This window comes from Neofelis nebulosa, chromosome 10 (assembly GCF_028018385.1).
Source record: "Neofelis nebulosa isolate mNeoNeb1 chromosome 10, mNeoNeb1.pri, whole genome shotgun sequence".
NCBI lineage: Eukaryota > Metazoa > Chordata > Mammalia > Carnivora > Felidae > Neofelis > Neofelis nebulosa.
Genome location: NC_080791.1, coordinates 16,068,027 through 16,095,738, shown reverse-complemented (window position 1 = coordinate 16,095,738; position 27,712 = coordinate 16,068,027). Strand labels below are relative to the sequence as shown.

Genomic DNA, 27,712 nt, shown 5'->3' with positions numbered 1-27,712 from the left:
GGTTACAGGCTGAGAGCCAAGCCACACTTCAGCAACACAGACCAGATACTTGGGATTTCTCTTAAGGGGAAAAAAAAATCCAGAATCTTGCCTTTCACCGTGAAGATAAAAACTCTATCATTCCCAGACACTAATTACTCATTAGAGAATAATTTGTCTTCCAAAGAATCCGCTGACATTCGATAGTTTTCTAAGTTAAATAAAAAGAAAGGATGAAGACTTTTCTGAAGGAATTATCAAAACTCCCAAAGCATTCATCACTCACCCCTGGATCACTTACGTCTTACCACTGTTTTTCTGATGGGGAAGAGAACACTCACCAATGATTGTTCTTTTTTTGTTTTAATTAGGAACGTTTAATATTTAATTTTTTTAAAATGTGAATTTACTTTTGAGAGGCACAGCACATGAGCGGGGGAGGGGCAGAGAGAGCCGGAGACAGAGAATCTAAAGCAGGATCCACGCTGTCAGCACAAGGCCGACGTGAACCCACGAACCATGAGATCATGACCTGAGCCAAAGTCTGACGCTCAACTGACTGAGCCACGCAGGTGCCCCCAACCATTGTTCTTCTTTAAAGATGGAGCCTCCCGTTTCTGACTCTACAACTGCCCGACAAAATTAAGACCAAAAGTCCGTAAGTAACATCAAATTCAAAAGCTCCACCATCAGGAGTGCATGCTCAAATGTAGAAAAATACACGAGGTGGCACAATACCCGTTAATATGCGGGAGGGCAATGAATACCCTCAGACAGAGATTATTTTCTCTTAAAAAAAACGTATCATTAATTTTTAAACTTAGATCCTGTTACATCATCTCAAATCAGCAAGCAGACACCAAAGTATGAGAGAGTCCAGAGTCTAATAAACATTCATTTTATAATACTCTTTATTTGATTAAAGAATCTTCCTTCTTTGTGTACACTGGAATGTTATATTCCCTATGTATTTTACAGGGTTACAAAACGTCTTTCATTTTAAATATTACCCCAAAAGTGATTTCAGAAAAAAAAAAAAAAAAAAAGTTGTGAAACTAAACAGCTTTAAAAAAATCGTATGGACAAGCAACTTTTTCAAACAAAACTGGATTAATAAGATTTCTTGCCTATTTAACTACATGACAGATTTCTTGTCCCAGTCCCCTTCCTCAGAAAAACCTCATGTGGAAACCAAGCCAGAGATAAGGATTCTTCCCTGATGCAGTTAAGGGAAAGGGAAAGGCCAGAAATTTCTTTGGCAATCAATTCCATCCACGGCCATCTGTGTGTGGCTGCTCTGCTTCGAGGACAGTACGCTCTTTGCAGAGGAGGCCAGATGTTGTCCCCAGCGGGAGTAGTACTCTCCAGCCAGCTGGAAGCGCAGCAGGTCACCTAGTCACCCACCTCGCCCCCTTCCTGGGGCTACAGCCCAGCAGCTCAGCCAGCATATTAAGTGCAATACTGGGTTAAAAAGCCAAAGTGGGGCTGGCTGATGGGAGTCTTCTTCACTGCAAGAGTAATGGGTGAGATGGGGCATGAGGACACGCAAGAGAAAAGGCTCAAGGGAGGAAAAGGAAGGATTTCACAGACAGGGAAAGTTGGAAAGGACCGGGTAACGCACAGAACAGCCAAGAGGAAGGAGGTGGTGAAATCGAGGCAATGTGAGTAGATCACAAAGACCATGAGCTCTCACGTTTTAGCTGAAGTCCTCAAAATGTAAAGAACTAGAAGCCTGGGTAGCACCAGCAGCAGACATGATTACCTGTGGATGTGAAATCCCTAACTGGACATAACCATTCTCCTCTCGGGCATCTTGAAGCGGGGCTATGCCATTTGAAAGGTGCTTCTCAGCTATCTTTAATAGTGACACAGGTAGGCTTCACAGTACTGTTCTAAACTGGAGGGACAGGACTGGAAGGAAAACAACTTGGCAGAGGAATGGAGGGATGGGTGGATATAGGAAAATGACAAAGGACGTCCTTATCTTTTAACTTCTAGACCTCATACCCCTTAAGCAGTTCGTCTGAATAGCCTGAAGATCGAGAATTGGTTAGCTCAACTGTTTCCAAGAGTGCCGAATATAATGCCTATATACAGATGATCCCAGCACTTGATTGAATGTACAGAAAGAAAAAAAATGAGGGTTAAAGAGTCTGAAAGATCAAAATGTGAAGAGAAAAAGAGGGAAAAAAATAAAAATAAATGTGAAAGAAAACTTTTTAAACAAAGTACGAAATGTAACTATATTCAGGGATTAAAACAAAGGAGCAACCACTGAGGAGAAGGCAGAGAAGCTGTTTAACTGGGGGTATTCTCTGGAGAGCGTGCTTTCCTGCTGGCCAGTGAAATCTGCCAAAGAAATCAGCAGCCTTTCCCTTTACGTTTGTGTCTTTCTTTGCCAAAGAACGTCTCTGTGACACTTAAACACTGAGGGTGAGTTGAGGGTCCTTGCGCGCAGAGAATCGTGCATTGTACCAGGAAAAAAGGGTCTCCAATGGCTTGTAGATTTGGAAAAAACTCTTCAGCCACTGTTGGCTTCTTCTTTATTAATTTGAAATTTTTCCTTTCTGGTTCCCTCTCCTTGGTATTACAGGATTTCATACTTATCCACTAGGAAAGTGGTCTCTGTGGAAAACCTTACAGGGCTGTTTCCATCTACCTGGGTCACTTTGGTAACCTAGGGAAACAAACAAAGAATAAGGTAAAGCAGGAGGGCAAGTCTCCAAGGTGCCGACTAAATTCTCAGGACAGAATGGATCAAATTCCCTTAAAGCAGCGTTAAAAATAACTCAAAAATACTAACAAAGTTCAATTCACAATTGGATCTCACAGCGGCACCCTTCCCCACTGACATGATTAACCGGCTTCCCACACAGAAAAGACAACTGATGGGATGAGATTAGAGTGAGTGGTTATCAAGTAAAAGATTTGAATGAGTGGCCATTACCCAGGTCCTGCCCCATAAAACCTATGAAGTTCACAGACATTTTATCAGGTTGATCAATTAATATTTTGACCCCAAATGCAAAATTCTAACTCTTCAACTTTATTTGCTTGACTTGCTCTCAAAGTCTAAGTGGCTCTATCACACGTATTTTCTAGACATGGCTGTGTCCTTCTGTGACATCTCGTCTTTTCCTTTTAATTATAAATGTCTAGTTTAATGAATTACCTGTAACAATAGTGCCTGTACAGCATCAACATGATGCCTGAACCACTGATTCATATTTTCTAATGAAGTTTTTCAAAAGTTCCCAAACAGGAAAATGTATCCTTTTTTTTTTTTTTAAGTTGTTTTGTTGTTGTTGTTTTGTTTTAATTTAAGTATAATCTCTATACCCAGCGTGGAGCTCAAACTCACGACCCCAAAATCGAGAGTTGCATGCTCCTCCTCCGACTGAGCCAGTCAGGAGGCCTGAAAATGTACCATTTCTATTTAATGTCTTGGGTTCAACCACATGCTCCCAATATTGATAGCCTTATGCCTATAATTAAGAGTGGAGAGAGAACTGCTTTTTAAAATGATCCAACACAGGAAGGAAACTGTAATCTCCCAAATACTTAGAGGACAGCCAGAGACCATCTGGGAAGATAAGATAGTGCCACAATAACAAGCAAATCACCAAGTCAGAAGGAACAATGACAATATGAACCGGGTCCTTGTAATGCAACTTCAAAAACTGGAGTAACAAGGAGTTAAAAATAACGATCTAAAGAAACAGCTCGCAAATTTCCTTTGCTTTGCCTATCTAAAGGGCAAACAAAGTTGGTAACAGAATTGGTTGATGATTATCTGTACTAATGAAGGGATGCAGTAACACAAAAAATCCAAATATTGTATCCATTTGTATTAGAATCACTTTTGAGAGGAAGTAATTTTGCCTTCCAAATAAACTTTCCTTCCTTGTGTTCAAACTGAGTGGCATATAAAAGGGATAAGAAAACCTTGGGTTGCATGTTTTGGTAAAAGGTTTTAAAAATATATGAGATTATTTAGAAAAGCAGGAAACTAAGAGATCTAAATCGTGCACAATCCATAAATACTTTTATATATATTCATATTCAATTCCTTGACCTTGTCCAATCTAGAGAGGAAAAATGAGTTAAAACAGGAGAATTTGACCAAGACCATTCAATGAGAGTCAATAATGTAATATGCAGTAATACCAGCTCTTCTGATTTTTTTTTTTTAACGTAAGTTCTAGGTCCAATGTAAGACTTGAACTCACAACCCCAAGATCAACAGTCGCATGCTCTACTGACTAAGCCAGCCAGGCAGGCGCCCAACTTTTCTGATTTTTGATCCCATGCTGCCTATCTGGCATCTGTCCCACCACTTTCCCCGTTACATGCTATTAAAAGGTGGTACCTGTATGTTACAGTAGTTTCTTTTGGAGATGAAAGAGACTTGAACAGGGAAGAAATCATTGGGCTGCCCAGCAATGCTGAATTCGAGGCTGCCACTCTTATTTTTGGCATCAATCACTGGCAGGCACCACTCCAAGGTATTTCGTCGACTGTCATGTCGATACTCGCCATCAATCTCGCCAATCACCGGTGCGCCGACACCGGATCTGTCATGAGAAACACCTGTGTCACATTAGCTGTCCAGAGCTGGAAGAATTCTGCCAAGGAAAACCAGCCCCGAATTTGATTATGCTCCTCAAATTCTGCCCACTTTATATGATCCTTGAAAAAAAAAAACGAGGTTCCCTAATAACCGCAAGGATCAAACAGTCTTAGCACCTTGGCCAAAGGGTCCCACTCACTGCCTCTTATAGATATGGATACATGCAACCATGGGTAACTGGCAGATATATCCGTGGGCTGCTCCAACTTGTGGATCAGATCTGAAGCTAGCAGGGGACTGAGACTGATGAACATGTGAAGGGGGATGTATTTCCAAAAGTCCTGCACCAAGGGTCTGTTGCCCTGTCAAGAAAGACTTTTAACATAATGCAGCTCTCTTTATAGGTGACAATGGGGGGAAAACAGGGTGATTGCAGTGGTGGGAAACCTTACACACCATTACGTGGTTATTTAGAATGGAGATAAATTGTCTTTGAGAAGACTTTTCAAAAGACCTTAGAACAAAAAAAAAAAAAAAAAAAAAAAAAAGACCTTAGAACATTTCAAAACTTGTAGTTGACGCCAACAGGTCTGATTTACAATCCAGTAAGCGGACTTTTATTTGATAAGTGAAAACACAATTTCCTCTGCCCAGAATGTGAACATGACGGGAGAAAAGACACACAGCTGTTCTTTAGTCTGCAAGAGAACCAGGGCTGGTTAGGATGTACTCTGTACCCCCAAATGTGGCTGATCGGCAGTGTCACCCCTCCTACACATTCTAAATTTACCATCTTTTAATTCGCCAATGACATTAAATGCTTGTATTAGGGACACAGTAGGAAGACAAACATTTTAAGGGCGATACAACATGATCAGCTCTTCCCTATCCATTTTATGGTCCCAGTTGTATATATGTTTCTTCCTCTGCTCTTGCTCCGATTCCGATTCTGATCTCTAAAATCGAAATCAGTTCTAGACAACAGAGTGAAATGTTGTGTAAGGGTCTTTTCTGGAGACTACTGCAAAACTGAACTAAGACACAGGAAACCACCATAACCACAATTATAGGGTAGATGGAGAGGCCTAAAAATTGTGGCATCCTAAAAATAGCGTAGTAAAACAAATCTTGACAAAACAAAACCCACACCTGTCACCAACGCCCAACTCCTACAATGGTTCAAGGTAGCCATCTATTGTTCTAAAAGAATAACCATGCTGTGAAGAATAAGATAGTTACTCCAATAAAGAAGAGATTGGTAATAAAGCATACTTTTTATTTTTTAAATTTTTAAAAAAATGTTTGAGAGAGAGAGGATGAGAAGGAGTGGGGGAAGGGCAGAGAGACAGGGAGACAGAGAATCCCAAGCAGTTTCCACATTGTTAGCACAGAGCCCCATTCAGGGCTCGATCCCATGAACTGAGAGGTCATGACCTGAGCCAAAGTCAAGAGTTGGACACTTAACCTACTGAGCCACTCAGGTGCCCCAAGCATATTTTTTTTATGGAAAAATAAGAATGACTAAAAACCAGGGGCGCCTGGATAGCTGAGTCAGTTGAGTGTCCAACTTTGGCTCAGGTCATGATCTCACAGTTCTTAGGTTTGAGCCCTGCATCAGGTTTGTGCTGACAGCTCAGAGCCTGGAGCCTGCTTCAGATTCTGTGTCTCCCTCTCTCTCTGTCCCTCTACCACTTGTGCTCTGCCTCTCTCTCAAAAATAAATATTAGGGGCGCCTGGGTGGCGCAGTCGGTTAAGCGTCCGACTTCAGCCAGGTCACGATCTCGCGGTCCGTGAGTTCGAGCCCCGCGTCAGGCTCTGGGCTGATGGCTCGGAGCCTGGAGCCTGTTTCCGATTCTGTGTCTCCCTCTCTCTCTGCCCCTCCCCCGTTCATGCTCTGTCTCTCTCTGTCCCAAAAATAAATAAAAAATGTTGAAAAAAATAAATAAATAAATAAATAAATATTAAAGAAAAATTTTTTTTAAAATCCTTCCATTTAAAAAGAATGATTAAAAACCTGACCTGGCCACATAAATGTCTGAAGGACATCAAAAAGGAAACAAAACTACAAATTAAATTAGTACCATTTTCTCTGCAATAATAACAATATAACAATAAAAATACATTAAGAATATGCTTATTAGGTATAATGACACCCAATACTTAATCACGGGAGGTAGGTATTGAGAGGAAGAGGAGAGGGGCTAGGAATTCATCGGTGATATAATAGTGCACACTCAATGGAAGTGAGTGCTAGTGAGATTAACTTGAGGGAGAGAATATTTCCAGATGATCCTGGAAAGTAGGCCATTTAAGCACAGAACAAAAACTTATTGGAACTGATTTTCTAGGGGTGATGGATATTATCATTATCTTTATTGTGGTGATGGTTTCACAGGTGTCTATGTGTCAAAACTTATCAAATTGTACAATTTAAATATGTGTAGTTTGTGGTAGGTTAACTAAACCACAATAAAACTGTTAGAAAATTCACTAAAACTAATGTAGATGTGTATTCCAGCAAGAATAGTTCCCTGGAAAATGTATTCTCAGGGCACCTGAGTGGCTCAGTCGGTTAAGCGTCCGACTTCAGCTCAGGTCATGATCTCACAGCTTGTTGAGTTCAAGTCCCATGTCGGGCTCTGTGCTGACAGCTCAGAGCCTGAAGCCTCCTTCAGATTCTGTGTCTCCATCTCTCTCTGCCCTCCCCGCCCCCCACCCATGCTCTGTCTCTCTCTCTCTCTCTCTCTCTCTCTCTCTCTCTCTCTCTCTCAAAAGTAAATAAATGTTAAAAAAAAAAAAAAAAAAAGAAGGAAGAAAGAAAGAAAGAAAAAGTGTACTCTCATCTTTAGCTGAAAGTTTAGAGAGCAAAGTGAAAGATTCAGTCAGATTCAATTTCTTTGAGTAGCAAACAAAACTGAGAATGGTTTTTGACAGAGAACTGGCTCCTCCTTCTGGAAGTCTTCATTACTACAGGAACAAACAGGCCCAACATCTGAAAACACAGCTCTAGAACTACAACTGGCTGTTTGAGTTGGTTTTGAAACCGTACATCCACTCCTTTTAAAGTGTACAGCTCCGTGCACTTTGACTATGTAATCTCGTAAGCACTGTCACGATCAAGTCAGAGAACATTTCCATCATCCTCAGAAGTTCTCTTGTGCCCTGTTAGTCAACTGCCTTCCTCTCTATCTCCTGACTTCTGTTCTAGGAGTATGACACATTTTCACAATGTCCGATAAGTGGAACCGTATAGTATCGAAGCCTTTTGTATCTGGTTTCTTTTACAAGTGATCTTTTTAGGAAGCAGATTTTTATGATGGAGAGCCAACTGAGTGCTGCCTCCAAAACAAGTTCCGAAAGATTAGTTCTAGAAGCCCAGCACAGAAAAAACTGATTATGTCGGGGACACCACTTACGGGAGTGGGATGGTGATAATCACATCATTCAGTTCTAAATGATCTTCTTGCAGCTCATATTCTATGTTGACATCACAGCCATTTCCACTCTCTGAGGGCCAGCAATTAACTGAGAAGAAAAGCAAAGCAGGAATACTCAAATACTAAAAGGAGAGTGCAGAAAAGTTAACACGGCAAATCAAAACTGACAGCTGCAGGCCTTAAATATCCTAACATAAACGATTATAAATAACAGTTTCACAAGTAAAGCTATTAAAAATGAAAGCTCATATTAACATACACAAAACCCAGCACTAAGTCCATTTTGAAAGAAGGTCATTTTGTCAAAAAAGCATTCTGCTGTGGCAATGAATGTAGAGTGTACAAGCCGGGGCTATTTCTGGTTCTCAGTGTGGACTAGTTTAGTGGGACTGACCAGAAGCACTTACTTGTCAGTGGAATAAAAGATTCTTCTGTGGTTTGTAGCCTCCACTTTAGTACCCCTACGTCACTGTTGACTGGGAACGACTTCTCTGGATTCTTCAAGCCAATTAGAGATTCTGCAGTGAAGAGTTTTTTATCCACATTTGGATGGGTCTAAAATAAGAAGGAAAAGAAAACTTCTGAGTTTCAGGCATTATGAGACAGGAAATAGGGGTGCCTGGTGGCTTAGTCAGTTAAGCGTCCAACTCTCGATTTCAACTCAGGTCATGATCTCACAGTTCTTGAGATTGAGCTTTCAGCCAGAGCCTGTGTCTCTGCTTTCAGCCAGAGCCTGCTTGGGATCCTCTCTCTCCCTCTCTTTCTGCCCCTCCCCCACTCATGCTCATTCTTTCAAAATGATAAACATGAAAAAAAAAAAAAAACAACCAGAAATTTATGTTAAAAAAAAAAAAAAGAAATTCCTTCTGGTCTTACATGGCCCATAATCTAAATATCTAAGATAGAATACCATGGGGCACCTGGCCAGGCCAGTTGGTGGAGCATGCAACTCTTGATCTCAGGGTTGTGAGTTCAAGCCCATGTTGGGTATAGAAAGGACTTAAAAATAAAATCTTATAAATAAATAAATAGAAGAGAAGAGAATAGGAGTGCCTAAAAAATGCCAATTCCTTTTGCTTTGAAGAAAAATTTCCCTTCTTTGAAGAATTTTAAAAAGATTTAAGACATTTTAAAAGTAATAATTAAAATAATTTCAAGTCTAAACTATTTTGTTTGTAATTGAACAAGTTAATAACTTTGTAATTGAAAAAAGTTAAATACATTCAACCAAGTCCTTTCTAAAAATACTTCACAGGAAGCAACATCATGGTAGAGCCAGGCAAGCCAAGTAGAAGACTAAGGTTAGATACTGATCAGTTGCCAGGGTCAGATATGAGTCCTGGCCTTAGAGTCAGCAGGCAGGAGAGGGAAAAGTTCTGTTGAAAGGTTAGCTGCAATCTTGCCAAGAGCGCTCAGGTTGTTAAAATTCAGGCCATGTAAGATGGACTACAGAAATCATATTAATGGGGCGCCTGAATAGCGCAGTCAGTTAAACATCCAACTCTTGATTCTGGCTTAGGTCATGATCTCAGAGTTTGCAGAGTTTGATGCCCCGCATGGGCTCTGGGCTGACAGTGCCAGAGCCTGCTTGAGATTCTCCCTCTTCCTCTGCCTCTCCCCGGCTCACACTCTCAGTCTCTCTCTCAAAAAATAAATAAATAAACTTTAAAAAGAAATCAGGGGTTGGGGCGCCTGGGTGGCGCAGTCGGTTAAGCCTCCGACTTCAGCCAGGTCACGATCTCGCGGTCCGTGAGTTCGAGCCCCGTGTCAGGCTCTGGGCTGACGGCTCGGAGCCTGGAGCCTGCTTCCGATTCTGTGTCTCCCTCTCTCTCTGCCCCTCCCCCGTTCATGCTCTGTCTCTCTCTGTTCCAAAAATAAATAAAAAACGTTGAAAAAAACAATTAAAAAAAAAAAAAAGAAATCAGGGGCACCTGGGTGGCTCAGTCGGTTAAGTGTCCGACATCAGCTCAGGTCACCATCTCAATTTGTGGGTTCGAGCCCCACGTCGGGCTCTGTGCTGACAGCTCAGAGCCTGGAGCCTGCTTCGGATTCTGTGTCTCCCTCTCTCTCTGCCCCTCCCCCCCAAATAAATAAATATATAATATAAAAAAAAGAAAAAAGAAATGTTTTCTGTGTTCTATGGTTCAAAGGAGAAACTCCAGTTGACTCCCTTATCCAAAACCTCTCCACACCTGTAGCTGCACCCCCTTCTTATCTTCATTCTCTACATGAAGACGAATTCGGCCAAACTTATCGTCTGAGATCCTAAGCATGATCATGCCATGCAATTCCATATTCTGCAATCCTCCATCTCGGCCACAGGTGAGTGTGATCTTTTCCTCAATCTTCATGTGCACACTGTAGGGAAAAAGTAACAAAATCTGTTCATAAAAGCAACAACCAGAATTGCCTTTCTCCAGGGTTTAATGGTAATGAGCCATCAACAACTTATTTTAAGGTGCTACTGCTGTATGTACAAAATTTAAAGCACTAGATTCAGCCCACAAAGTCTCAGCTGTGCAAACAATGTCATTCACTAAAGAAAGGGTTATAATAGCAGAAGTATGGAAATAACTCAAGTGTCTATCAGGAGGGAACTGCTTAAACACATAAAGGTACGTCCACAAAAATGAACACTGCTGTGAAGAAAGGGGGCAACAACTGAAAATGCTTTTCATTTGAAAATGATTTCAACAATGAAAAAAATTAAAATTATACCAGAAATACATTTATACACTTTTTAAATGCTGTCAACGTTTTGCCCCTCCGTCTGTTTTATCATTTGCATACTCTCTAGAACTATTATTTGATTTCTTTTCCTGAACCATTTAGAGGCAGATTATACATACCATGGCCCTTTAGCCCTAAACACTTCAGAGTACTGCAAGAATAGGATATTCTCTTACGTAACCAAAGTACATATTAACTTCGTAAAGGAACATTGGTACTTTGTTTCATCTACCAACCATATGCCAATTTGTCAGCTGACCTAATAATGTCCTTTAAAGTTGTACAAGATCCAGTTTAGGATAAAGTCTTCCATTTAGATGTCACGTCTTTATAGCTTCAAATAAGGATATTCTCATCTCCAAAATAAGTAAGTGAAAAAAGCAACTGGAAAATGTACCTAGTATGTTATTACCACTTACCTATAAAAAGAAAAAAAAATACATATATTTGTATTCATCTACATATAGACTATACTCCTCAGAAGAATACAAGAAGAAACTAATTAATACTAGTTGCCTCCGAAAAGACAAACTCGCCTGGCTGGGTGGGAGAAAGACTTTTAATTGTAACACTCTTTGAACCTTCTGAATTTTGAACTATATGAATGTATAACCTGACACAAAAAAATAAGTGAAACAAAAAGTGCTGCCTCTCTGGGCAATTACAAAGTACAGACTATCCATATCCTTTACTAAAACTATTTTTAACTGGGTGAACTGCAGAAGCTAAGAAGAATATTCTGGCATCCTATTTTGTTCTCTGTTCCACCACGGAAGTCTTCCCAGAAACAGAGGAATGAGACTCAAGACCACAAAGGAGCGCATCTTCAAACAGCGCGGGGGCCCGTGCGTCTTCACAAGAGTTTGCTCCGTGCTCAGCAAGTATTTCATCATTTAGCAAAGAACCTCGAGCCCTAATACATGACAGTTTCCAGCATCTTTTTAAAATAGTGCCACACACTAAGCAACCACCAGGAATAGCAAAGGAGCTTTAGTGATTTAAGACATTTATCCCAATGCATCCCTGTTCATTTCATACAGAAAGGGATATACAAAACACTCCTCTTTCATGCACACCTCATAAAAGTATCCTCCCAGACTCATCTTTCACTTGACCCCAAAACCATCAGCAACAGTAGAAGGTCTGGGCTTCAAGACAAGAAATCTGAGTCATGAATATGTGAACTTGGTAACTAAAAATGTTACCAACCAATCCTCAGATCAGAAACAAATCAAAATATTCTATACTGAGTTTAAGTACTGAAAAGGCAAACGAAGTTAATTTGCCATTAAAGATATTTATACATTTCGTATTAAAGATTGGTTCTCCTGAAAGTTTAATGAGACGAAGACACGCCAAAATACAGCGTAGGGCTGCTACACCTCTAGCTCTCTAATTCAAGTCCACTGTTTTGTTTAAATATGGAAGCTTCTCACATTTGCGTGTCATCCTTGCACAGAGGCCATGCTCATCTTCTCTGTACCGCTCCTATTTTAGTTTATGTGCTGCCCAAGAGAGCACTGATTCAACCCCACTTTGAGAGACAAGGCACACACTAGGCATGAAGACAAGTTACTTACAAATTTAGCCAGCGGAGTTGATAAAAGGTAAGTTCTAAACTTCATAGGAAATAAATAGCTGAGAGCCACAGTTAAAATCACGGTTAAGAAAGAAGAAGAAAAAAAAAAAAAGAACCCGTGCTAAAATCTGGAATATATTCTAAGTCTTTTTTTTTTTTTTAACACTTTGATTTTATCATTATTTTTTTAATGTTTACTTATCTTGAGAGAGAAGGAGAGAGAGAGCAAGTGAGCGTGAGCGAGGGAGGGGCAGAGAGAGAGGGAGAGAGAAAGAATCCCAAGCAGGGTCCACGCTGTCGTCACAGAACCCAACCCGGAGCTCAATCTCACGAACCATGAGATCAGGACCTGAGCCAAAATCAAGAGTCAGAAGTTTAACCAACTGAGCCAACCAGGTGTCCCTAAAATATATCCTAAGTCTTTTAAATTCTAGAAAAACTAAAAGTCACATAAAGGATTTGTAATGCGCTAAAATAAACATTTTTAAATATATGGTCTGTTCTTACTGAAAAAGTTACCACTCACCTTTCCATATTAATGGGTGGAGCATGCACTTTGGTTGCATCAGAAGTACGCTTGCCCATATTGGAGGACATGATAGTTTCACCTTCAGATTTCAATTTGTCTACAAAATTATCTACTTCCTTCCCTTTGGCTCCAAGTTTCAAAGCCTTGCTGGGGCCTGAAGGCCTAAGTGGAAGAATAAGAAATAGCAAAGTAAGAAAAAACATACACATGATTTTTAAAAATTAGTGAATTAGTAACCCCACATCATTGAAGCTTTCCCTAAAGCTGTTCTTTAAGAGGCATGTGCAGATCTCAAGGGAAAAATCAAAGTATCCTAGGGTTTAGTGGAGGATTAGACTATTCCCTGCCCAAACTGGCGGCTGAGTCACTATCAATATGTAAGCTTCAAGTACCTAAAGAGCAAAGGTACATTTATGGAAGCATGCACGATCAGATGAAAACCTTGTACTTTTCGTCCGGATAAACACACCTGTGCATAAACTGTTGCACATAGTACTTTCAGGTAGTTCAGATTCTCCCTGAAAGCCATTCACACTTAGATTAAAAAATGCTCCATAAACAGTTAAATAGCCCCTTCGCTCCCAAAATAAGGCCACTCTCATGGTATAATTTGTAAGAGAACTCTTTAACACAAAAATTCTCTACCTTCAGATTTCTCCTTTATCCCTTTATTATGTAGCCAAATTTAGTATTACATCTTACTTCATCAAGTCATCCATAATTTCAACCTGCCAGAAATCAGTTGTCACTCCGCAACACACACATACAGCCTTCACCTGCCATTCTAGGGTTGCTGGTGATACACTGGACTATACCTGGCTGGTGCAGGTGCCACTTTTGGTTTATCGGTTTCAATGATGGTCTCTGTGATCATGGCAGCTGTGCTGCCTCCAGATACCGCAGAGCTCCCAAATCCTCCAAATCCTGGTGCTTTCTTGCCCTGCCTCTCTGCATCTCTTCGGGCCTGTTGTAATTCCTTTGCTTTACGCCGCATCTCAGCCTTGGCTTCACGTTCTTGAGTCTACACAAAGAGACATCCGTGGATGTGGCTTTGAATATAGGAAAATCAAAATACTAAAAGCCTAAAAGAAAGACACACGAACAAGAACTCCCAAAGAAGACCCTATTTACCTCTCTAACTGCTCTGAACACCTTCTCCTCGTGAGAATCCATTTCCGTGAAGGTTCTAATCTGTGCCAGGTTAACATTCTCCCGGTATCCCAGGGCAACGATTTCATCAAAAGCAAAAATTAAATCAAAACAGTGCTCAGATATTTCATTCTCCTCTAAGGCTCGGCAATACTCAGGTATCTAATAGTGGACAGCAATGGAAAAGAGATTTAAGATCTATCAGCATTTATGTTTCCCAAGTCTTATTCTTGAAAGTACACATATTAAAAAAAAGTAAAATAAAATACACAGATTTCAATAATCCTGAATCCCTCTGTTAGATCCTCTACCCTTTCTTTTAAGCAAGACTTTGGCATAAAGTGTGTGTGTGTGTGTGTGTGTGTGTGTGTGTGTGTGCGCGCGCACGTGCATGTTGTGTTGTATTGCGTTATATCAATAAGTCTTATCTGGGGCACCTGGCTGGCTCCGTAGATAGAGCATGCAACTCGATCTCAGGGTTAAGTTTGAGCCCCATGGTGGGTGTAGAGATAACTTAAAAATAAAATCTTAAAAAATAAATAGGGGCGCCTGGGTGGCTTAGGCGAATTAAGCAGCTAACTTTTTTTTAATGTTTATTTTTATAGAGTGTGTGTGCACACTCTCTCTTAAAATAAATATTTAAATATATAAATAAATCTTATCTGATAAACATGATCTAAAAATATGGACACACAAGTGTCAGAACCACAAAAACAGATCGAAGGAACCACTAAGGTCTGCGAAAGGAAAGGTCAGTTTGCACGTTCTCTTTTGGGATACTTAGTCTAGGAGGGCACAAAGTGCTGAATGAATAGGGAAGAAGCTGTAGCAATAAACTGCTGGGGTAGGGGTGGGAGGCATGCGGCATGCAAACTGATAGGTAGCAGCTGCTTTGGGGGATAAACAGTTTCATAGAGAAAATTTAAAGCAGAAAACTATAACCCACCATTACAAAAGGACTCTTACCACTCTTGAGAAAAGCCTTAGGGTCTCCAGATCTTCTAAAATGTTACTGTTTTTGGTAGTGATCAGCACCATATACAGTTTCTCCATAGGCTGGTAGACATATCTTACACTCTCTGTTTCAACAAATGTATGCTGTTTTCCAGTGTTCATGAGCTTTGGAAACGCTGCTAACAAGCCCTCAATACGAGTTCGGGTCATCTCCACAAACTGTCGAGAAACAATAGCCTTTCCTGCTTTCGTGCAGACCGCTGCTGCCAACAGCACCTGCCAGGAACATACATGAAGTGAATACAAATTATTTCTTCAAATCTGTTTTCTTAGCATCCTCAGATCTGACACAGAATGCCACACTCAGTTATTCAGTGACGTAACCTTCAAACTCTACTTCATTGTTCTTTTCATTCTAGTATGTAATTCATAAAGTAAAGCTACAATAGAGGAAAATGAAACTATCATTCCTATTTTGCAATACCATAGCTTAAGAAAAACTTAGTTAAAAAAAACAAAACACCTTTTTCCAAGTCTACAAATAGGTTTGTTAACAGATTCCCTAGAACTCAGAAATGGACTGCTCTTTGCTTTGGCAGACCCATGAAGAATAGTTAAAAACTTTTTCTAAGGATAGAAATCTCCACAGCAAAACAGGTCTGACCAGGATTAAAGGTTTAAAGAAAGCCCCTTGACCTTTCCTTTCATTTTTACCTAGAACATGGATCCAATCTAGTGAGTCTAAGTTGATCTTTTGCTCTTTGATTAATAACGTTCCCATCCCACACTATCTTACCTCCAGATTTGTAAACAATCTGTAAAATGAGAAACTGAATGACTCAATGTTTTACACAGGTTGTGACACCAATCAGTGATCAAGACCTACAGCCTTTTCTCACAGTCTGGCATTCATTAAACAAAACAAAGCACCAAAAGAAGACGAAGAGACCTCAAATGCCATTAGCAGGGGAGTAAGAAAATTAAGTGCAGTATTAACCATCTCTACAGTGCAGGAACCCAAGAATTCACAAATACAAGTAACAAAAGGACTATTTACACATTTCAGAAGCCTCAACGCTGGGATACAACATCTGAAATAGCAGTATCCCACTAATCAGACTTCGCAGCTTTACAGAAACTGCCCTATAAGCGAGCAACTTGAAGAAAAAACAATTTAGTCAATTCAAATATTCCTATAGCCTCAGTACATCAATACAGTTCTATAACAATTAGATGAGAACGCAATGTCCTTATCCACCAAGACTAGGTAATTAGGTTATTTGGGAGATAATTACCATCATGTTTATTTCCAAGCAGCTAGGTGAAAACAATTTATATTAGAGAAGTGTTTGGTCTATAGAGGTTCAGGGGCTCCTGGGTGGCTCAGTCAGTTGAGCGACAAACTCTTGATCTCATCTCAGGTCATGAGATCGAGCCCCGTGCTGGGCTCAGGGCTGCTGAGCATGGAGCCTGCATGAGATTCTTTTCTCTCTCTGTCCCTCCCCTGCACACACATGAGCTCTCTCTCAAAATAAATAAGTAAACATTAAAAAAAAAAAGGTGGGGGGGGGGGGCTTCAAATCTTCATGTTCACTTTAAGAAACTGCCCGGGCCATCAGGGTATGCACTGGAAAAGCCACTAAGTATCTGAATGATGTCATTTACAGAAGCAATCTGTACCACTCTGTCACCACAAAGGTAGAGTTGGTAGGTGTGCCCAAGGCCAACCAGTGGGGCTGGACAAGGGGTTGGTGGCCCAAAAAGAATACTGAATTTTTACTGTACATGCTTAAAAATGCACAGAGAAATGCTGAACTTAAGGGTTTAGACGTAGATTCTCTGATCACTGAACACATCCAGGTGAACAAAGCCCCCAAGATGGGGAGAACTTAACAGAGCTCATGGTCAGATCTACCCATACATGAGCTCTCTCTGCCACACTGAGATGATACTTACTGAAAAAGAGGAGACTGTTCCTAAACCAGAAGAGGAGATTGCACAGAAGGAAAAAAAAACAAAACCCAGAAGAAACTGAAGAAACAAAGACTGATGACCTGGGAGTCAATTCCGTATAAAATAAGTGCAAATATGGGGTGCCTGGGTGGCTCAGTCGGTTGAGCCTCCGACTTCGGCTCAGGTCATTATCTCACAATTTTTGAGTTCAAGCCCCACATCAGGCTCTGAGCTGACAGCTGGGAGCCTGGAGCCTGTTTTGGATTCTGTGTCTCCCTCTCTCTCTGCCCCTCCCCCACTCATGCTGTCTCTCTCTCTCTCTCTCTCCCCCCTTCAAAAATAAATAAACATTAAAAACATACACGTATATTTTTAAATAAATGTAAATAAAATTTAAAGTAGGGAAAAAATGTTTTTTTTTAAAAATGTCCTAAATCATAAATACCCTCAGAAAAAAATCTTGTTTTGTAAATTACTTTTAAAAGGATCAAGAAAATATTTTATTTTTTTTCAGGGATTTTTATTTTTATTTATTTTTTTCAATATATGAAATTTATTGTCAAATTCGTTTCCATACAACACCCAGTGCTCATCCCAAAAGGTGCCCTCCTCAATACCCATCACCCACTTTCCCCTCTCTCCCACCCCCCATCAACCCTCAGTTTGTTCTCAGTTTTTAAGAGTCTCTTATGCTTTGGCTCTCTCCCATTCTAACCTCTTTTTTTTTTTTTTTCCTTCCCCTCCCCCATGGGTTTCCGTTACGTTTCTCAGGATCCACATAAGAGTGAAAACATATGGTATCTGTCTTTTTCTGTATGGCTTATTTCACTTGGCATTAACACTCTCCAGTTCCATCCACGTTGCTACAAAGGGCCATATTTCATTCTTTCTCATTGCCACGCAGTACTCCATTGTGTATATAAACCACAATTTCTTTATCCATTCATCAGTTGATGGACTTTCCATAATTTGGCTATTGTTGAGAGTGCTGCTACAAACATTGGGGTACAAGTGCCCCTATGCATCAGCACTCCTGTATCCCTTGGGTAAATTCCTAGCAGTGCTACTGCTGGGTCATAGGGTACATCTATTTTTAATTTTCTGAGGAACCTCCACACTGCTTTCCAGAGCGGCTGCACCAATTTGCATTCCCACCAACAGTGCAAGAGGGTCCCCGTTTCTCCACATCCTCTCCAGCATCTATAGTCTCCTGATTTCTTCATTTTGGCCACTCTGACTGGTGTGAGGTAATATCTGAGTGTGGTTTTGATTTGTATTTTCCTGGTGAGGAGTGACATTGAGCATCTTTTCATGTGCTTGTTGGCCATCCGGATGTCTTCTTTAGAGAAGTGTCTACTCATGTTTTCTGCCCATTTCAAGAAAATATTTTAGATAGAGAGTCACAGAGTATAAAAATTACCAGTTGATTACTTTAAGAATGGCAGGGGTGCCTGGCTGGCCCAGTCGGTTAAGCGTCCAACTTAGGCTCAGGCATGATCTCATGGTTCAAGAGTTCGAGCCCTGAGTCAAGGCTGACAGTCGGGTGCTGACAGCTCAGAGCCTGGAGCCTGCTTCGGATCCTGTGTCTCCCTCTCTCTCTCTGCTCCCCCCCCACCCCCCTCTCTAAAATAAAACAAGCATTAAATTTTTTTTAAATGACAAATAATCTAGCTTAAAAGTCCAAAAACAGTTATTTTTCCCCAAATATTTATATATTTTAAAATAAACAGTTTTGCACTCAAAAAAATCTATCTTTCACCAACACTGACCCCTTGGCCTTGGGAGGTTTTTGTCATCACCTACATATGAGGCAAAAAGATATACTGAAGACAGTAAAGGATACCAGAAAAAGAAAAAAAAATGCAAAATGATTATGACACATTTCTCAAAGGAAATTATCCATTCCATGTCTTTAACTTTATTTATTTATTTTGGCTATAGATTTTTACTTTTTAATTTGGTTTTATTAAGGTATGATTAACGTATAAAATTGTTAAGATATTTAAAGTGTATATCGTGGCAATTCCATGTCTTTACATTAATCGTGTGAAATAAAGATTTCTTTAAATAAACGGAAGGGTAATTTTTGGTACACAAATAATGCTAATATTTTAATCTCTTTGTAGATGAAACTGACCTAAAATTATTACCAGGTCAAGAGTTATATTTGTACAGAAGGCCAAAACTAAATGTACTCAAGAAATTTGATTTCACATTTTTAAAAAATTTTTTTAATGTCTTATTTATTCTTGAGAGAAAGAGAGACAGAGCATGAATGAGGGAGGGGCACAGCAAGAGGGAGACACAGAATCCGAAGCAAACTCCAGGCTCCGAGCTGTCAGTACAGAGCCATGAGATCATGACCTGAGCCAAAGTCAGTGGCTCAACCGACTGACCCACCCAGGTGCCCCTGATTTCACATTAATTTTTATCATAGGTTCATATTTCAACCATCTACAGATTTCTGGCAAAACAAAATTACTTTATTCTTTTTCTTTTTTTTTTTTTTTTTAATTTTAGAGGGAGAGAGAGAGAGCGCGCACAAGTAGGGTAGAAGGGCAGAGGGAGAGAAAGAGAATCTTAAGCAGGTTCCATGCTGTGCACAGAGCCCAACCCAGGGCTCAATCCCATGAGTTACCTGGATCCTGACCTGAGCCGAAATCAAGAGATGGACACTTGGGGCACATGGGTGACTCAGTCGGTTAAGCGTTTGACTTTTGATTTTGGCTCAAGTCATGATCTCACTGTTGGTAGGATTGAGTCTCGAGTTGGGTTCTGCATTGGCAGCTCGGAACCTGCTTGGGATTCATTTTCTTTCCTTCTTTCCTTCTTTCTTTCTTTTCTTTCTTTCTTTCTTTCTTTCTTTCTTTCTTTCTTTCTTTCCTCTCTCTCTCTCTCTCTCTCTCTCTCTCTCTCTCTCTCCCCCCCCCTCCCCCCTCATCCTACTCATGCTTTCTCTCTCTCAAAATAAAATAAACATTAAGGAAAAAAAAAAAGAGTCCAACACTCTACCAACTGAGACACCCAGGTGCCCCTGGCAAAATAATTAAAAAGATAAAAATTTAGTCACTGTTTCAGCTTACTAATAAGGACAAGCAGGTAAATCTCTGTACTGGTTCACTATTGGTTTACATGCCACACATGTCCAAATAATAATATTTTTGCTACAAAATGTCCCTCAGAAAAGAGCTGTACTGCATAAAAAACTTGTACATCAATGTTCATAGCAGCATCATTCATAATGATGAAAATAAGCTAAAAAGCGAAAACCCGAAAGTCTATCAACTGATGAATGGATAAACAAAGTGTATATCCATACAATGGAATATTAGTCACAAAAAGAAATGAAGAACATGCTACAACATGGATGAACTTTGAAAATATTGTGCTAAGTGAAAGAAACCAAACATAAAAGGCCACATCTTACATGCTTCCATTTATATGAAACATCCAGAATTGGCAAAACCAGAAACAGAAAGTTGATTAGTGGTTGCCAGGGGCTGGGAAAGGGGAAATGAGTGACTGCAAATGAGTACAGGGTTTCTCTTTGGGGTTATGAAAATGTTCTAAGTTTAGATAGTGGTGATGGTTGTACAACTTTGTGAATATACTAAAACATCTACTGACTGATATAAATTAAAAGGCTAAATTTTATGGTATGTGATTTATATCTCAATTAAAAATAAAAAGAAGGGCAGGGGTGCCTGGTTGGCTCAGTAGATAGAGGATGCAGCTCTTGATCTCACTGTCATGAGTTCAAGCCCCATGTTGGGTATGGAGCCTACTTAAATTAAAATTTAAAAATTAAAAAAAATTTTTTTTAATTAATAAAACAAAAAGGAGAGCAAACCCACAGATTAAGAGAGACTGAAGAAACCTGTCAACCAATCATAATATATAAATCTTATGTGACTCCTGATTCAAACAACTGTTAAAAAATGTAAGACAACAGGAAAATTTGAACAGTAAAAGAATAGTGAATGATAATAAGGAATTATTGATAATTTTAAAGGTGTGATATATCAATTAAAATATTATACAGGGTGCCTGGTTGGCTCAGTCAGAAGAAGAGTGTGTGACTCTTCATCTCAGAGTTGTGAGTTCGAGGCCACATCAGGTGTACAGATTACTTAAATAAAATTTAAAAAAAAATGCATCCATTCCACACAGATAGAACTTAGGTAAAAACTAACACCAAAGGCAACACAAAAGGGACAAAGAAACAAAGAAACAAAAGGCAACTTGTAACCAGAAAGGTATATGCTGTGAAGAGGAGCAAGTCACCTCCTTTATTTTTTTTAAATGTTTATTTACTTTGAAAAAAGAGAGAAACAGGAGCAGGGGAGGAGCAGAGAAAGAGAGAGGGGGAGAGAGAATCCCAAGCAGGCTCCATGCTGTGAGCCCGGAGCCCAACACAGGGCCCTATCTCACCACTGTGAGGTCTTGACCTGAGCATAAATCAAGAGTGGGCCGTTTAACCAACAGAGCCCCCCAGGAACCCCCATCTACTTTGCTTTATTAATTGGGCTTGTCAAAGGCTATTTATAGATTGGTGGTCTCCATTTTAACATTATTATTAAAATAACTAAATGATTATTTATTGAACACCTACTATACACACCAGATGTTCTCCAGGAATACTAAGAGGAAACCGATTAGCATTCTTCCTTCCAAAAGCCTAGTAGGATCTTAAAAGGTCACAGCACAAAAAAAAACATTTTGTAAGTAAGTATGGTGAGGGATGTTAACTAGACTTATTGTAATGATCATTTCACAACATATACAAATATTGAATCATCATGCTGTACACCTGAAACTGATATAATGTTATATATCAATTATACCTCAATTTTATATTTTTAATGTTTATTTATTTTTGAGACACAGAGGGACAGAACGTGGGTGGGGGAGGGGCAGAGAGAGAGGGAGACATAGAATCTAAAGCAGGCTCCATGCTCCAAGCTGTCAGCACAGAACCTGACACAGGGCTCGACCCCATGAACCATGAAATCATGACCTGAACCAAAGTCGGACGCTTAGCCGACTGAGCCACCCAATTATTATACCTCAATTTCAGAAAAAAGCCTACAAGGGATAAGACACAAATAAGTGTAATACTGGGCAGAATGTGTTAAGTAACATACTCTGGGATTTCAAAGAGATTACTTCTAGTTGGTAAGATCAGGGATGACTTGGTGAAAGGAACAGCGCTTAAATCTGCTTTGGTTAATTGGGGGAAGTTGAGTGTGTAAATATGAACAAACAGTAGAGTAAAACAGTAGGTAGGACCTAAGCAGAAGAGCTCTACTCTGAGACTCTCTTTGAGTCATTCCATTATACAGATACAAGCAAAATAAGGCTTCTGAAGTGGTACCAAAGTGCCCCACACTAAGTATGGTTCTAAACCTTGAAATACCCAAGACACCACAATCAGAGGGACCATGAAGCTGACACAGGTTTCTATTCACTATGTTATTCATGTCACCTCTGGAAGGTATGGTCACCTCTAAACAAGATAAATTTAACCTATTCTAAATTAGCATTCGTCTTCTTAAGTGCCTTGACATAATAAAGCTTCCCCTTCATATCAGTGTTTACCAATGTCAAACATTTACTTATTTTTTTTTTCAATGTTTATATATTTTTTGTGAAAGCAAGACAGAGAGAGCAGGGGAGGGAGGGGGGGGGGACAGACAGAATCCCAAGCAGGCTCCACGCCCGTAAGTGTAGACAGAGCTCAATACAGGGCTCAATCTCACAAACCATGAAATGATGACCTGGGCCAAAACCAACAGTCAAGACGAAATGACTGGAGGCACCCAGGAGCCCCAACGTTTAACATTTATTAAAATACAGTATGCACAACAAGGTAAGTTAATTTTTCTGACTGTAATTTGATCTGATTTTCCTTGGGGAAGAATGAATAAATATGATTCTCTATAAAGTTGCTTTATTTATTTATTACATTTTTGGAAAAGAACATTTAGACCTAAAAGGACCTTTCAAGAGCCCGTGGTGGTTTTATAGATGTAAAAACTGAGGGCCCAAAAGTTAGATGACATCTCCAGGACTGTTTAAAACAAAACAACAACAAAAAACCATTAAGTTGAGCTTCGTCAAACAACCTTTCTCTTAATAACACTTAAGATGGTTTGAGTATATTATCATTTGTGTTCGGATTAAATAACAACTCTCTTCTACCCAGATTTAACTACATGGATCAGAAAGTTCTTGGAGTAAAGAAACCTAAAGAATTAGTTTCTGTTCTGCCTCTGTCACTAATTATATATTGCGTAAGTCACTTAATTGCTTCCCCAAAATAGAGGTTTATATGAAATCTACAGTGCCTTTGCATCTTTACAATTCTAAAGTTAAGCATTTGAAAATTTTATAGCAACTAAAAGTGTACAATACCCCCACTTTACACCCACTACTCCAGTAGCAATTACTTTGGAACAGTATTTTACATTAATATTAAGCTGCTAAAAGGCAAACTGCCTCATCAAAACAAATCACGTGGGGCGCCTGGGTGGCGCAGTCGGTTAAGCATCCGACTTCAGCCAGGTCACGATCTCGCGGTCCGTGAGTTCGAGCCCCGCGTCAGGCTCTGGGCTGATGGCTCGGAGCCTGGAGCCTGTTTCCGATTCTGTGTCTCCCTCTCTCTCTGCCCCTTCCCCGTTCATGCTCTGTCTCTCTCTGTCCCAAAAATAAATAAAAAACGTTGAAAAAAAAAAATTAAAAAAAAAAAAAAAAAAAAACAAAAAAAAAAACAAATCACGTGTGTGCAGACAGAGCTGTGTCTGAGATAAGCTGCCATACCATGTCTTCATCCCCACTAGTGATAAAGGTCTGAGAATAACAGGTAATGATCCACCATAAACACGCACAATTCCCTAAAGAAAAAAAGCTGAAGATTTCCTCGAACCTCTAGATGTTCCATATTCCTCACTTCCAGAACTAGGCAGTCACTTTTTCCTTTGTAAATGACTGCAATGATGTCATATACACATATACGTGATTCATGATCATATTAAGGCTAGTTTCTACAACTGTCAGAGAGGATCACTTTGTCTTTCCTGTTTGCAGGAGGTAATTACAGAGAGAATCAGAGGGATGATTACAATAAAATCTACACCTCACACAAAACCTAAAACTTGAAAGTTACTCAGTGAGAGTTTTAAGCTCATCCCAAGTTTCTTGTAGAGAATGAAAATAAAAGGACATTGTTCTCACTTTCTGCAGTAAAAACTTTCTACTTGAAGAATAAACAGTTGGCAAATCAACAGAAACTCAAGAACTTTTTTCTTCTTTGCTGTACTCTCAGACAACAATCAAAAAGATACATAAAGAAAACAAAAGCTGTGCAGCTGCTATGTTATATACGAAGGTAAATAAAAGCAATAATAACCCCCTAGTTGGGGACTGTTATTACTATGTAGGATTTCAGTTTCTCCCTCATTATGTGCAGATCATTCACAGGAACCCAAATCTAGCTTTCTAATAACTAATGACTTTTGGAACGGAATGTCATCATTTATATTCAATGTGTCCAGTCTAGTTTACTCATTGCTATCCTGAGTGAATAAAACAGCATTCTGTAAGTAACCAAAGATTTTACAGACTGTTGCCACCATGAGACTTCATATCAAGTTTATGCGATTCTAAATTTATTAAGACAAAGAACGGACCATACTATCTAACAAATGTTAAGAAAATAAGAACATGTTCTCATTAATTTGCAAAAAACTAGAAAGAAGATCTAATCAAAAGATGCCCTTTTTTGTACTTCACTTTATGACAAAGTCATCATAAGCCATTTGTTTCTGCATTTGTTCATTTATTTCCCCTCCTAGGACTTCCTAATATGGGACATTTTGCATTAACTTCTTTGCATTCACAAAGGAAATTTATTTTTCAAAAATCAACATTTATTATACCTAAAACTGTCAATACTGTGTGTCAACTTTAAAACTTTGAAAAAAAAGAAAAACAGGAAAATGACATACCTACAACCCGCCCACCAACATTTATGTACTGATATCTTCAACTTACTCTGAAATGCATTTAAAAAATTAAAAATTAAAAAAAAAGGTGGAGAGAGGGATGGATGGATTAAATGAGCAATAAAATAAACATAGAGAAATGTTAATTATAGAATCTAGCTGCTGATGGGGCGCCTGGCTGGCTCAGTCAGTGGAGCATGAGACTCTTGATCTTGGGGTTGTAAGTTCAAGGCTGCACTGGCTGTAGAAATTACTTAAAAATAAAATCTTAAAAAAAAAAAAATGTGGGTGAAATAACTGTGAAGTTATTTCAACTTTCCTAGATGTTTGAAAGTTTTATAATAAAATGCTGAGGAAAAATCATCTTTCAGAAGTTCTGATACAACTTTTAGACAGAATAAATCTTACAAAACGTGACCTATTTGGACATTTCTATTTGGACATTTCTACTATCTAGGAATCTTTTAGTAAAAGACTAAGACCCAAAAACATTATACAGAAATAATACTTAATAATTTCTTAACACTCAGCAGAGCAGAATACACTGAGATAAGTTTTTCTCCAGAGTACACCAATCTGTGGGTATCTGGCTCTTGCCAAGTCCCATATAATTTTTTAAAATATGCATATTTAAATATGACACAACTGTATGTATATGCACATATTCAAATAGCATGCAAAATTTATTTATTTATTATTTTTTTTTTTTATAAATTTTTTTTTCAACGTTTTTTAATTTATTTTTGGGACAGAGAGAGACAGAGCATGAACGGGGGAGGGGCAGAGAGAGAGGGAGACACAGAATCGGAAACAGGCTCCAGGCTCCGAGCCATCAGCCCAGAGCCTGACGCGGGGCTCGAACTCACGGACCGCGAGATCGTGACCTGGCTGAAGTCGGACGCTTAACCGACTGCGCCACCCAGGCGCCCCCAAAATTTATTTTTATGTTTATCATTCAATACCTAAGGCTTTATCATCTCTCAGTTATCAACGAATTAAAAATATTAAGTTCCAGGGCGACTGGGTGTCTCAGTCGGTTGAGCATCCAACTCTTGGTATTGGCTCGGGTCACCATCTCACGATTCATGAGTTTGAGCCCCACATCGGGCTCTTCGCTGATGGTGTGGTGCCTGCTTGGAATCTGGTCTCTCCTCCCCTTTGCCCGTCACCTGCTTGTGCTCTCTCATATATTAAGTTCCAAGAACTTTTCAACCAACACGGTTTTTGTAAAGACTATCTGTATTTGGTTTATGTACTACAAGACTTTAATTTTGCTATTAAAATTATAATATGCTCTAAAATGCACTAAATACACCCAGGATGTAAACAGCCAAGGAATTTAAGAATCCCTATCCCAATATTGAGCCTCCTAGTGGAAATGAAAAACGGGAGTTTTTGAAACATTTATGTCCAACAGTAAAGTTTATGAGGCAAACCTTCTGGGGGCGATTTATTTGCCTGAAGCTGAAAGCAAAAATCCTTCAGTGGTGTAAAAACCAAGCATGAATCCTACCCCTCCACCATCCAAGTTCTCATCTAAAAACGCTGTCAACAGAACTTAATAGGATTGGCACCAAACTATACTGTCACCTCTCAAGTGTGTAGGAAGATGCTTTAAATCAATAATGAATTAACGGAATAAAAAAAAAATCCTTCAAAAGATTTCAGAGCATAAAGTACACTAAGTCACTAGCTCATCTGGAACCAAAGAATTTCTCCTACTTCATAAATATCCACAAACTGTAGTGATAAAGCGAGATTTCGTGCTGTCGGCACTGTTTTGTCCCATCCTCAAACACATTAATCTTCCCCGTCTCTACAATAGATAAGAACATGAAGATCACGCATCTGAAGGCAAGGAACATCTGAAGAAGGGTGCAACCCCTTCTTGTCGCTCCCCCCCCCACCCGTGAGAGTTCCGATTACGATGTGCCACCTACACATTTTACTTCGGTAAGTTCCTTGAAAACAGAAAGCCTGTGTTCTCTATTACTCGCTCACATCTCCCTAACGGCCCCATACGCGGCATGTACTGGGTAACACTGACAAACGGACACACCTAAATTCTGTATTAGTAGCGAAAGGTTTCAGGGACACCTGGGTCCTAGAAATTAACGTCACAAGTTCCTCCTTCCTGTTCCATCTTCCTTTCGAACTTTCCTCTATTTCCCCCTTCCGAACAAACAAAAGAAGTCCTGAACACCAATGGGTTTGGATTTCGAGTATCAAGGGCCTACCAAACCCCGGGGATGAGAGGAGAGCGATTACCGAAGAAAGGGAGCCCCCCCCCCCCCAAGAGGAGACCAGCCTGCAGAGCCCGGGCCCCCAGGGAACCCTCTGGACACCGAGGTCTGCAGCGAGACGGTCTAAGCCACTCCACTACGCGGTTCTCGAACAGCAACACCCCGGGCCCAGAAGAGGAGGGTGCCCAGCTGGGCAGGGAGAAGGGGTGTGGGCGCAACGGGAAAGGGACTGCAGGCAGGTCCGTCGGATCTCCTGGGAGGTCGGGCACGGGGCAGGGAAGTCCACACGGCTCCCCGAGCCCCGAGGGAAGTGTCCGGCTCCAGGCCCTCTGGGCGGGACTCCTCTGGCCCCAGCCAGCACCAGGCCGTCTGGCAGGGACAACGGGCAAGGGAAGCAGACCCCGGCGATTCGGACCGGCTCGGATCTTACCATGGTGAGGACGGTGATGGGGCTCACTCGCGCTTCCGGCTCCACTGGGGCTGGGGTTGGGGGAAGGGGAGCACCGGCCGCTCCGGACCTGCCGCCCCCCTGTCAGGAGCCGCTGCCGCTTCGCCTCTTGCCAAGATGGCGGCCTCGAGCCACGTC

General features: G+C 40.2%; 1 protein-coding gene and 1 non-coding gene across 2 annotated transcripts; both read right to left on the bottom strand.

Moving 5' to 3' along the window:
* Window positions 1-872: 872 nt before the first annotated feature.
* Window positions 873-27,712, bottom strand: ARCN1 (archain 1). The gene is made up of 10 exons (XM_058686917.1): window positions 27,557-27,712; window positions 14,940-15,203; window positions 13,956-14,135; window positions 13,640-13,845; window positions 12,822-12,986; window positions 10,179-10,344; window positions 8,394-8,541; window positions 7,966-8,074; window positions 4,349-4,553; window positions 873-2,656 (listed from the first exon to the last, which is right to left on the bottom strand). The coding sequence occupies exons 1-10, from the start codon at window positions 27,557-27,559 to the stop codon at window positions 2,567-2,569; spliced, it is 1,536 nt and encodes a 511-aa protein (XP_058542900.1). The 5' UTR covers window positions 27,560-27,712; the 3' UTR covers window positions 873-2,566.
* Window positions 12,131-12,237, bottom strand: LOC131488909 (U6 spliceosomal RNA). The gene has a single exon (XR_009250298.1). It is a non-coding gene; the product is annotated as a U6 spliceosomal RNA (small nuclear RNA).